The sequence below is a fragment of the Limulus polyphemus genome, unplaced genomic scaffold (genome assembly GCF_000517525.1).
Source record: "Limulus polyphemus unplaced genomic scaffold, Limulus_polyphemus-2.1.2 Scaffold458, whole genome shotgun sequence".
NCBI classification, from domain to species: domain Eukaryota; kingdom Metazoa; phylum Arthropoda; class Merostomata; order Xiphosura; family Limulidae; genus Limulus; species Limulus polyphemus.
Genome location: NW_013666068.1, coordinates 187,278 through 198,430, shown reverse-complemented (window position 1 = coordinate 198,430; position 11,153 = coordinate 187,278). Strand labels below are relative to the sequence as shown.

Sequence of the window (11,153 nt, the reverse complement as noted above, 5' to 3'; positions counted from 1 at the left end):
AATATTGTTAACTCACTGGAATTCCCATCCTCTGAACGAAAGTTATGTAAGAAGTAGTTGTAAGAAACGCAAAAAAATACTATTATGATATTTTTTGCGTTTTTTACAATTACTTATTGGACCCAACAAATCTTCATGCCAAATTTGGTGAAGATCCATCAACAGGGGGCGAAGTAGTATATATTACTCTCATCAGGTTGTGGGATTTGACTGCCAATCTTATGACGCACCCACAATCTTTTTTGTGCACCGTTTTTTTTTTCTGTTTTTTTTTGTTGTTGTTTTCGAGGTAACGAGGCGCAAAACGAGGAACCTTGGATTCAAATACAAGAACGCTAACCACTGGACTGAATTATCAGCTCATCTTTATGATTTTTTGAAGTCAACTTATAATTTGTTACATGGTTGAACGATATTTTCTTTGCACACTAACTGAAGCATTAAAACAAAGCCTTTAATCATTTCAGGCTTGAGAGATAATAATATTCAAAGCAATTCCTTCTACTTAAAACCTGATTTCAAAACATTATTTCTTTTTGTACACGACAAAGAATCAAGACCATTGAACCACATATCTATGTTTATTTACGTCTGAGAAAAAATCACTTTATACATGACTAATTAGGCATTAATTGTGGGTATTCTTTCATCAATATTGCTAAACCTAAATGTTGTCAGGTATGACCAGGAAAACAATTCTGAATAAAAAAAAAAAGAAAAAAGATTTATTCTTCATTATTCTTTATAACACAATTACTGGTACTTAAATTCCTCCATTTTCCATTTAAATACAACCTATAAAGATATCCGTATTTATATGCTCGAACAAATGTGCAATCTGAAACTGAGACAAAAAACTCTTGACAGAAAAAATAAGATAAATTTAAGATAATAGTTGCATTATTTTACCTGTCAACTCTTAATTATAATAATCTCATTTATCTAAAACCTAATTATGTGCACATTTACTAATCATAATCTCATTCTTGTAAAGCTTAATTAATGTACACATTAATAACTAAATCATAACCTCGTTCTTTCAAAAGGTAATTATTTTCCCTATTTACTAGCACTAATTTCATCACCTATGGTCTTGTCATTTTTGATATATACACCTTTAGACTCCTTTCAAAAATCTCTAAAGGATAAAAGCCAAACGTTTAAATATAAGTGCTAATTTCTTGATTTGTTAAAAACCGTTTATCAATCACGGAGAACATGTCACAATACTTTGACACTTTTAGTAACTTCGACATCGTAGTCCAATGCATTGTTTTCTTCTGGTATCGTCGTTCTACCAGCGATTTGCGTAATATCCACACTGTTTGATATACAATACATATACACTTAAAGGCACATTATGCAATAATGACATAACTTGATGTTTCATCATAAATGTGCAGCATTGTTTTTTATTTCGCGCTTCTCTAGTTCTTCAACAGCAGCGTCTACCAACAGATTAAGACATCGAAAAGGATCCTCTTTATTGGTTCCGTGATACGTTAGCTGAGAAGCGTTGTATATCCATTTGTTTGGTGTGTCAGTTCTACGTTTGTTTGGATCTGGATTTCGAAATTTGGCTTCATCCGGAACAGAAAGTGTTTCAAACTTTGGAGAACCAGTAAAACATGCTAATGTGGATGAAGTAAATACTCCAGAAGAGGCAGTTATCGTCACGAAAGGAAGTTGGACTGAGAATGATGATTTCACTTCTTTACAAGACATTTTAACAGTTTGGATGTTAGAACGTACACTGGAATTAATTTGAGAAACAGACGGCGATTTAAATTTTCGAGAAATCATATCTCGTTCATGACCGTAAGTCCATCGTTTCCCGAGTTTTAAAGAACAAGCCATGTCATTCTGTGAAGATGGCAAAATGGAGTGTTCATCAGCACATCCATCGCTGAAGCTACCCTCACATTCGAAATCACCAACTGTTGTGTTGTTAATTGGCGTTAAATATTGAGTGTCTGGTTTTGTAAGTTTATCCTTCTCCAAGGTCTCCAAAGTGTTTAGGTCTGGTGATTGGTACAATCCTTGTCTTTTATGAGACGTCTTTCTGGTAATTGTATACAGAAGAGGGTCATGGCCTTCCTTGCGTATAATGTCTGGTAGGATACGACGCCGAGCATTGATAAACCAATTACAAACTTGTAAGATACTAAGATTGGCTTCTTTCGAAAGTAACATTTTTTCCTCGTCTGAAGGGTAAGCATTATAACGGTGTTCGTAAAGCCACATTTTCAGGATTTTGACAGACTCTTTGGGTAAGTTTCCTCGACGTTTTCTGGAATTCAATTCTGATTGATGGTAAGAAGGATAGGGCATGGAATCGCCATAGATCTGCATCTGGCTCGTCTCTCTAACTAAAAAAATAACATTTAGTATTAAGAATAGTCACACATAAAGACAAAACGTGTAAAATGTGATTTCTGAATATGACATTATTAGAGAATATTATGAATGATAGTCTATCAAACAGACAACAGTAGTAAGATTACATTTGCTTAACATGAGGAACAATGGGTAAGGAAGTCCAATCAAATCCAAACAAAGAAGTATTTTAATGGGTTAACATGAAATACATGTAGAAGAATATTGCCTTTAAGTTCTTAATTGTAACATACTGTTTTTCCTCATTGACACAAGTCTATTGTTTTAAAACATAATGCAACAACACTTAATAAATTTTTAATGCATTAACCTAATTAAGTTTGTCTAACATATCAAATATATAATGTCAGGGTAATGTGACATTACGTTAGAGAGAATAGTATTATTTACTAAACCACTTTTAACTTTTTGCAATAAATAAAATCAGAACATTTTTTTTCCAAAAATATATCTTAAGGTAAAATATTGCTTTATTAAGCTAAAACATATCTCTCTTAAATCATATCATACTATTCTGTGACCGTGCTAAAACTGCTTAATATTAATTCAAACATTTCCGAGCATTGTTCTAAATACAATATCATAAGTATGACTGTATATCATAGACTATTGGAAAGAAGGCGAGAATTTAACTGGATAATTTTGAGCAATCAGTTGAACAACTTTCCTGTTGGAAAGAAGATGAGGTCTGTATGAAATAATCTTTTATGAGCTTCTGTAGTGACCTTAGAAGATCGACAACTTACATCGATTCTCTAAGGTATGGTGAAACAGTGAATTATGGAGAACATCATTAAGACGGCGTCAGAACTTTAGCTTCATTTCTAATGTTAAGAATGATAATCACGACAAAATGATGCTTCAAAACTATCTTTGTAATACAATTCAAATAAGAATGTAATAATGACACTTTCTGAGATAGAAAAATGCTAAAATTATTTTCAGACAATTTATTTTTTTCATACATAACTAATGAAGCTTGGCAGATAATGTTTATGCTGTTGTATATAACGCTCCACGCTTTCATAGCAGACTTCATTATTAGAGTAATCTCGTTGTTTAGAAATATATATTACAAACTTTCAAATCTATCAACTCTAATATAAAACTACCTTGGAAAAATGCAACTCCAACCACGTGTCCCAAGTGTTGGTTGAACGTTCTTAATTATTGTCATACCATACAGAAACGTACAACACAGATCTTTCTTTACATTGTTAAATCATACAGAAACGTGCAACAATAACGTTTTATTTATCATTGCCATACCATACAGAAATATGCAATACTAACGTTTCTTATCATTTCATACCATACAGAAACGTTCAACACTAACGTTTCTTGTCATTGTCATACCATAGAGAAATCTGCAATACTAACGTTTCTTATCATTTCATACGATACAGAAATGTTCAACACTAACGTTTCTTGTCATTATCATACCATGCAGAAATGTACGACACTGCTTTATTTTATTACATTTAAAATTATGGGTTACTATAGTATTTTTCATTTGATGACAAAGCTTAATTTCTATATGTTGAGCATTCTACTTTCGAATGTCCCGGATACGTGAGAAGCAAAATAAATGCACATAATGTACTCAGGTGTCAAACAAGAGAAGCCAAAAACTGTTAAAAGGCTGATAAATTTCCATGTTTGAACAATACTGAATCGTAAATGAAGTCTGATGGCCAGGTGACAGGTGAAGAGGAAATTTACCAAAAGTGCAAAGAGATATTGTATAGCTATTTCTTTTCAAGAAATACGCACGCATGAATTTCATTTTAACGTAATTAACACAAGAAAGAAAGGAACTCATATTACGTGCAGAATAATTATTTTTCTTTCTGTACCCGAAAGGAAACACGTATTATACATATTTGATAAAAACATAATATTTAATAACGTTCCATAGTGCAGTCAGTCTTCTGTAATGCAAATTGCCATTGTGTACGAATTTGTTTTCATTAACTAAATATTTGAAATGTCAAGCATTGGAAACGATACAACACAAACAGAAGTGAATTTAGACTGTCCAGGTATCATTTGAACAATGTAATCAATATGATTCAATGGTAGAACGCTCACCATTTTTACTGACGTATTTTACGTTGCAAAAAATGATTAATGATTTATATAATGTCAGGAGTTCTACAAGATTCGCCTCAAAAGTAAATACGTATATATATAAAAAAAACAAAACACTTTGGTATCTGTTTCTTTGTTAACGTATACTATTTCTGTTTTTATGGGGCCAACGTTCATCGGTTGGAATAGTTGTTATATTTTGGTACGGTATAATTTATGTTATTCACCAAAGCGCATTTCTTAAAATATCTATGTATATTAAGAGATGATTGGTCCAACTCTATTATAACCGCCCCCCCCCAGTGGCACAGCAGTATTTCTGCGAACTTACGACGCTAGAATCCGGGTTTCGATACCCGTGGTGGGCAGAGCACAGATAGCCCATTGCGTAGCTTTGTGCTTAATTACAAACAAACAAGCTATTATAACCACTGCAAACTTCTGCTGTTTATGAATGTACGTGCCCTCAATATGTTACTGCCATCTGGTGGCATTAGTCAATTTAACACTTGTGATAACTTTGTTCAAAACGAGCATTAAACGATTCATTACATTACATAATAAACACAGTACAATAGAAATATAGAAATAATTTTATGTGATGAATAACACATTTTACTTCTTGATTTTCAAAACTTTAGTTCTCAGAAAATAACTATTTTAACAATGTTCAGTTTGTTTATGCACATTTTTGTTCTGTAATAAACATGATGTACGAATTCAAAGCATTCTGTTTTCGGAAGATTCAGCTGCCAAGATCTGATCAAAGTCCACCAAACAGAACCTTAATAACATAATTAACTCAGCTAATAGCATTCTGCTGACAACTTTTGTGAAAGCAGGAAACTACACATACGCACATATGGAAATGTTCATAGTCAAAAACATACGATTTTAAACGTAATGAATATTAAAAACGATGCTTAAAAGCTCGTTCAGTCAAACCTACCTATTGCAACGGTAGCAAAATGTGTCATGAAAGTTGAATAAGTACGATTTAGCATATTTCTTACGTATACAAAACTCTCTTGTAAAGAAAACTATTGCAAGTTTTGGATGATATCGGTAAGCAAATAGTGAAGTGCAACATCTGTAACTCTTTGGAAAGTTTTGAAGTTTATTATACCTATGATAAACTGCTTGTTAAGCTACCCAATTTTCATCTTGTAGGCTTTATCTCCTCTATTAACATATAACATGTCACGAGCATTTACTTCCTATCACAAAGAGTGCTAGAAAAAAGAAAAGAGCTGGAACTTTTAACTGGCAATTATGGGATATTTTGTAACCACACAACTGCGTTGTAGCTGCAGTGCTTTTCGATAACACGATATTGTAGACGCTTAGAAACATTTCATTTCCCAATGACAATCGATAGACTGTAACGTACGTATGTTTTCATTTAGTTACACCACGAAGAAATGTAAACAACTATAAACTGAAATTATCACACAGACATAATATTCACTTTTGATGATTAAAATTCTTGGTTTGATAATTTAGATGGAAAGTATTCAGTGCAGTTCTTGGTAAGAAGAAATATATAAAAAACATTACTGATCTCACTACAAATAAGAAATATATAAAATATATTAATGATCTCGCTTCAGATAACTAAAAATACATAAAAAATATTACTGATCTCGCTTCAGTTAACTAGAAATATATAAAAAATATTACTGATCTCGCTTCGGATAACTAGAAATAAATAAAAACATTACTGATCTCACTACAAATAAGAAATATATAGAATATATTAATGATCTCGCTTCTGATAACTAGTGGCGACAAACAGAAAATCAACAAAATGGGCTTGAACTACTGCATATGAAGACGAGTATTAACTCATGTTTCATCGCCTACGATTTTACTATTACTATAAGTTAACATATATTACCATAGAAACTTCTCTGTGTTTTTGTTAATTGCCAAATATATTCCAATTTGTATAAGACACTGATTTTCAAATATGTGAAGATTATCCACAGTAAAAAGCAAAACTGTATTTTCTAAAGGAGAGAAAATTGAGCTGCAGAAAAAGATAACACGTGTAACCATATCCACAAGGTTTGTAATTACTAAGTTAGAGTTGGTTTCACATTACTGCTTACTTCAAATCATTACAACAAATGAACTATTATTTTCTAAGCTGTATACTACATCTAATTGATTATAAGATGATTCAAAAAACAGTCGTGTCTTTGCAGCTAAGCCGTTAGGTTACATATTTTACATCTGAGTGGTTTTTGTGATAATAATGTAACCACGTTAGTCGTTCCTCTGCGAGTATCCATGGTTTTCATACCAAACCAAGTAAGCTTTATTATATTCTGACTCAAGAGGCATTTAGTCAACATAAATATAAGGTTAATAATGACGTGCTTCATGAATATAAACATAATGTGCTGTTTAACGAAGAAACACCAGTAACTTTAATATCGACTAAAAACGACTGTTACAATGGATATAACAGTTTCTCAACATCTGTGCTTAACCGTTTCGATACCATGGGATTTATGTCCCCTTCTAAAGCACAGTGAGATATTAACATTTGTCTTTTTGTTTTATACTGAGTATCTAAAACTAAACCTGTCACTGGGAGAGTTTTTTTTTATCTATATTGTATCGAAACAGATAAATAGTGGAAATGTTATTGTTATGATGGTAAAATCTACTCCGAGCATGCAGAAATTTTCAAGTTTTTAAAGACGGCTATTGGTAAATTAATAGATTTATTTGGGTACAACACTTTAACTATAACAAACATCACATAGAATATTCAAGGTACAAATACATTGAAGTACCTAATCACGTTTCACTGTTAGAGACGAGGCGTTGCATGAAAATAAATCGATTATCATAACAATAATTGAGTGGGTATCTCTTAAAAATAAATGAAGTATTTTCGCTATTGCATAAGTAACTCTGAACAACCGATATTTTTGCTATTGCATGACTAGCTTTGAACAACCGATATTTTCGCTATTGCATAACTAATTTTGAACAACCGATATTTTTGTTATTGTATAACTAATTTTAACAACCGATATTTTTGCTCTTGCATAACTAACTTTGAACAACCGATATTTTTGTTATTGTATAACTAGCTTTGAACAACCGATATTTTTGCTATTGCATGACTAGCTTTGAACAACCGATATTTTCGCTATTGCATAACTAATTTTGAACAACCGATATTTTTGTTATTGTATAACTAACTCTGAACAACCGATATTTTTGTTATCGTATAACTAACTCTGAACAACCGATATTTTCGCTATTGCATAACTCACTTTGAACAACCGATTTTTTTTTTGTTATTGAATAACTAACTTTAAACAACCGATATTTTTGCTATTGCATGACTAACTTTGAACAACCGATATTTTTGCTCTTGCATAACTAGCTTTGAACAACCGATATTTTTGTTATTGTATAACTAGCTTTGAACAACCGATATTTTTGCTATTGCATAACTCACTTTGAACAACCGATTTTTTGTTATTGTATAACTAGCTTTGAACAACCGATATTTTTGTTATTGTATTTCTAACTTTGAATAGCCGATATTTTTGCTATTGCATAACTCACTTTGAACAACCGATTTTTTTTTGTTATTGAATAACTAACTTTAAACAACCGATATTGTTGCTATTGCATGACTAACTCTGAACAACCGATATTTTCACTATTGCATAACCAACTTTGAACAACCGATATTTTTGTTATTGTATAACTAACTTGGAAAAACCGATATTTTTGTTATTATATAACTAGCTTTGAACAACCGATAATTTTGCTTTTGCATAACTAACTTTGAAGAACAGATATTTTTGTTATTATATAACTAACTTTGAACAACCGATATTTTTGTTATTGCATAACTAACTTTGAACAACCGATATTTTTTTATTGTATAACTAGCTTTGAACAACCGATTTTTTTGTTATTGAATAAGTAACTTTAAACAACCGATATTGTTGCTATTGCATGACTAACTTTGAACAACCGATATTTTTGCTATTCCATTACCAACTTTGAACAACCGATATTTTAGTTATTGTATAACTAACTTTGAAAAACCGATATTTTTGCTATTGCATAACCAACTTTGAACAACCGATATTTTTGTTATTGTATAACTAACTTGGAAAAACCGATATTTTTGCTATTGTATGACTAGCTTTGAACAACCGATATTTTTGTTATTGAATAAGTAACTTTAAACAACCGATATTTTTGTTATTGTATAACTAGCTCTGAACAACCGATATTTTTTATTGTGTAACTAACTTTGAACAACTGATATTTTAGCTATTGCATAACTAATTTTAACAACCGATATTTTTGTTATTGTATAACTAACTTTGAGCAACCGATATTTTTGCTATTGTAGGACTAACTTTGAACAACCGATATTTTTGTTATTATATAACTAACTTTGAACAACCGATATTTTTGTTACTGTAAAACTAGCTTTGAACAACCGATATTTTTGTTATTGTATAACTAATTTTAACAATTGATATTTTTGCTATTGCATAACAAACTTTGAACAACCGATATTGTTGTTATTGTATAACTAGCTTTGAACAACCGATATTTCTGTCATTGTATAGCTAACTTTGAACAACCCATATTTTCGCTAATCCATAACTAACTTTGAACAACCGATATTATTGTTAATATATAACTAACTTTGAACATCCGATACTTTTGTTATTGAATAACTAATTTTAACAACCGATATTTTGTTATTGTATAACTAACTTTGAACAACCGATATTTCTGATATTGCATAACTAGCTTTGAACAACTGATATTGTTTGCTATTGCATAACTAACTTTGAACAATCGATATTTTTGTTATTGTATAGCTAACTTTGAACAACCGATATATTTGCTATTGCATAACTAACTTCGAACAACCGATATTTTGCTATTGTATAACTAGCTTTGAACAACCGATATTATTGTTATTGTATGACTAACTTTGAACAACCGATATTTTAGTTATTATATAACTAGCTTTGAACAACCGATATTTTAGTTATTATATAACTAGCTTTGAACAACTGATATTTTTGTTATCGTATAACTAGCTTTGAACAACCGATATTTTTGTTATCGTATAACTAGCTTTGAACAGCCGATATTTTTGTGATCGTATAACTAGCTTTGAACAATCGATGTTTTTGTTATCCTATAACTAACTTTGAACAACCGATATTTTTGTTACTGTATAACTAATTTTAACAACCGATATTTTGCTATTGTATAACTAGCTTTGAACAACCGATATTATTGTTATTGTATGACTAGCTTCGAACAACCGATATTTTTGTTATTATATAACTATCTTTGAACAACCGATATTTTTGTTATCATATAACTAACTTTGAACAACTGATGTTTTTGTTATCCTATAACTAACTTTGAACAGCCGATATTTTGTTACTGTGCTCTGCTCTATATCTGGCTTTGAAACGTTGATTTTTTTTTTATACGGTACACCATTGACTTTGAATAACTGTTTTTTCTATTACGGAACTTATTTTTTAAGGCCCGGCATGGCCAGGTGGTTAAGGCACTTGACTCGCAATCTGAGGGTCGCGGGTTCGTATCCCCGTCACACCAAACATGCTCGCCCTTTCAGCCGTGGGGGCGTTATAATGTGACGGTCAATCCCATTATTCGTTGGTAAAAGAGTAGCCCAAGAGTTGGCGGTGGGTGGTGATGACTAGCTGCCTCCCTCTAGTCTTACACTACTAAATTAGGGACGGCTAGCGCAGATAGCCCTCGTGTAGCTTTGCGCGAAATTCAAAACAAACAAACTTATTTTTTGCAGCCAGTATGCTTATTTCTGTAAAAGCGTGAATGTACAGTGACTTTGAACAGTCGGTATTACTTTTTGGATAACTATAACCGTTTTTATTTCTTTGACAGTCAAAATGGCGTGGTGTAGCTGTATTATTAAACTCACGACCACAGAGCGGGTTCTTGATAGGTATAATGCCATTACTAATAGTATATCGTTATTATTGCTATTATTAGGGTAACAATAAATTTAATTAATTTAAAAATACAATAGCAACAGCTTATAAATCGATTCCATATGGGCAGAACACTATTAAGTGCACTAGCAAACATTTTAAGTTCAAGTGGAAAAACATGCCTTAAACATATCTATCTCCAAACCCTTGTATTGTTTCCTCCGACACCAAAGGTGGACAGAGGTTATGTTTTTACCCCTGTATGTGTGTGTGTTTGTCAGCAATTTAACGCCACCCAAAACTTGACCTCATCATCACGAGTCTGTAACGTTCTTTGAAATCCAACCGGCCTTTTTGAATGAAGCTTTTACCTGATGATGACATGATACTATGAGCCGAAATGTTGTAATCATTACACTCAGAACTTACATACTGTTTAAAATTGTTATTGTATATTTGAATTAATTATTCTGTTGAATAGGTTCCTCACTAAACACAAAATATGAACTGTGTTATTAGTTTGTTTTTTCTTTTGTGAAAAATATGTTATGCCATACAAATGCTTTCTTTCGTTCATGTTAGTATATTACATTTCAACCTTAAGGCCTGCATCAAACGCCCATGCCCCCCAGTGGCACAGCGGTATGTCTGCGGACTTACAACGCTAGAAAC

General features: G+C 31.8%; 1 protein-coding gene across 2 annotated transcripts in view; it reads right to left on the bottom strand.

Annotated features, from left to right (window-relative positions):
• Positions 1 to 1,114: 1,114 nt before the first annotated feature.
• Positions 1,115 to 11,153, bottom strand: part of LOC106458409 (iroquois-class homeodomain protein irx-3-like) — a 72,740-nt gene continuing 62,701 nt past the window's right edge. Inside the window, exon 2 of one of the 2 annotated variants that reach the window (XM_013917923.2) lies at positions 1,115 to 2,369. In XM_013917923.2, coding sequence (XP_013773377.1) covers positions 1,390 to 2,369 — 980 coding nt within the window. In that variant the 3' untranslated portion in view covers positions 1,115 to 1,389. The remainder of the gene's footprint in view (positions 2,370 to 11,153) is intronic. The other variant, XM_022384619.1, reaches the window with a different exon arrangement.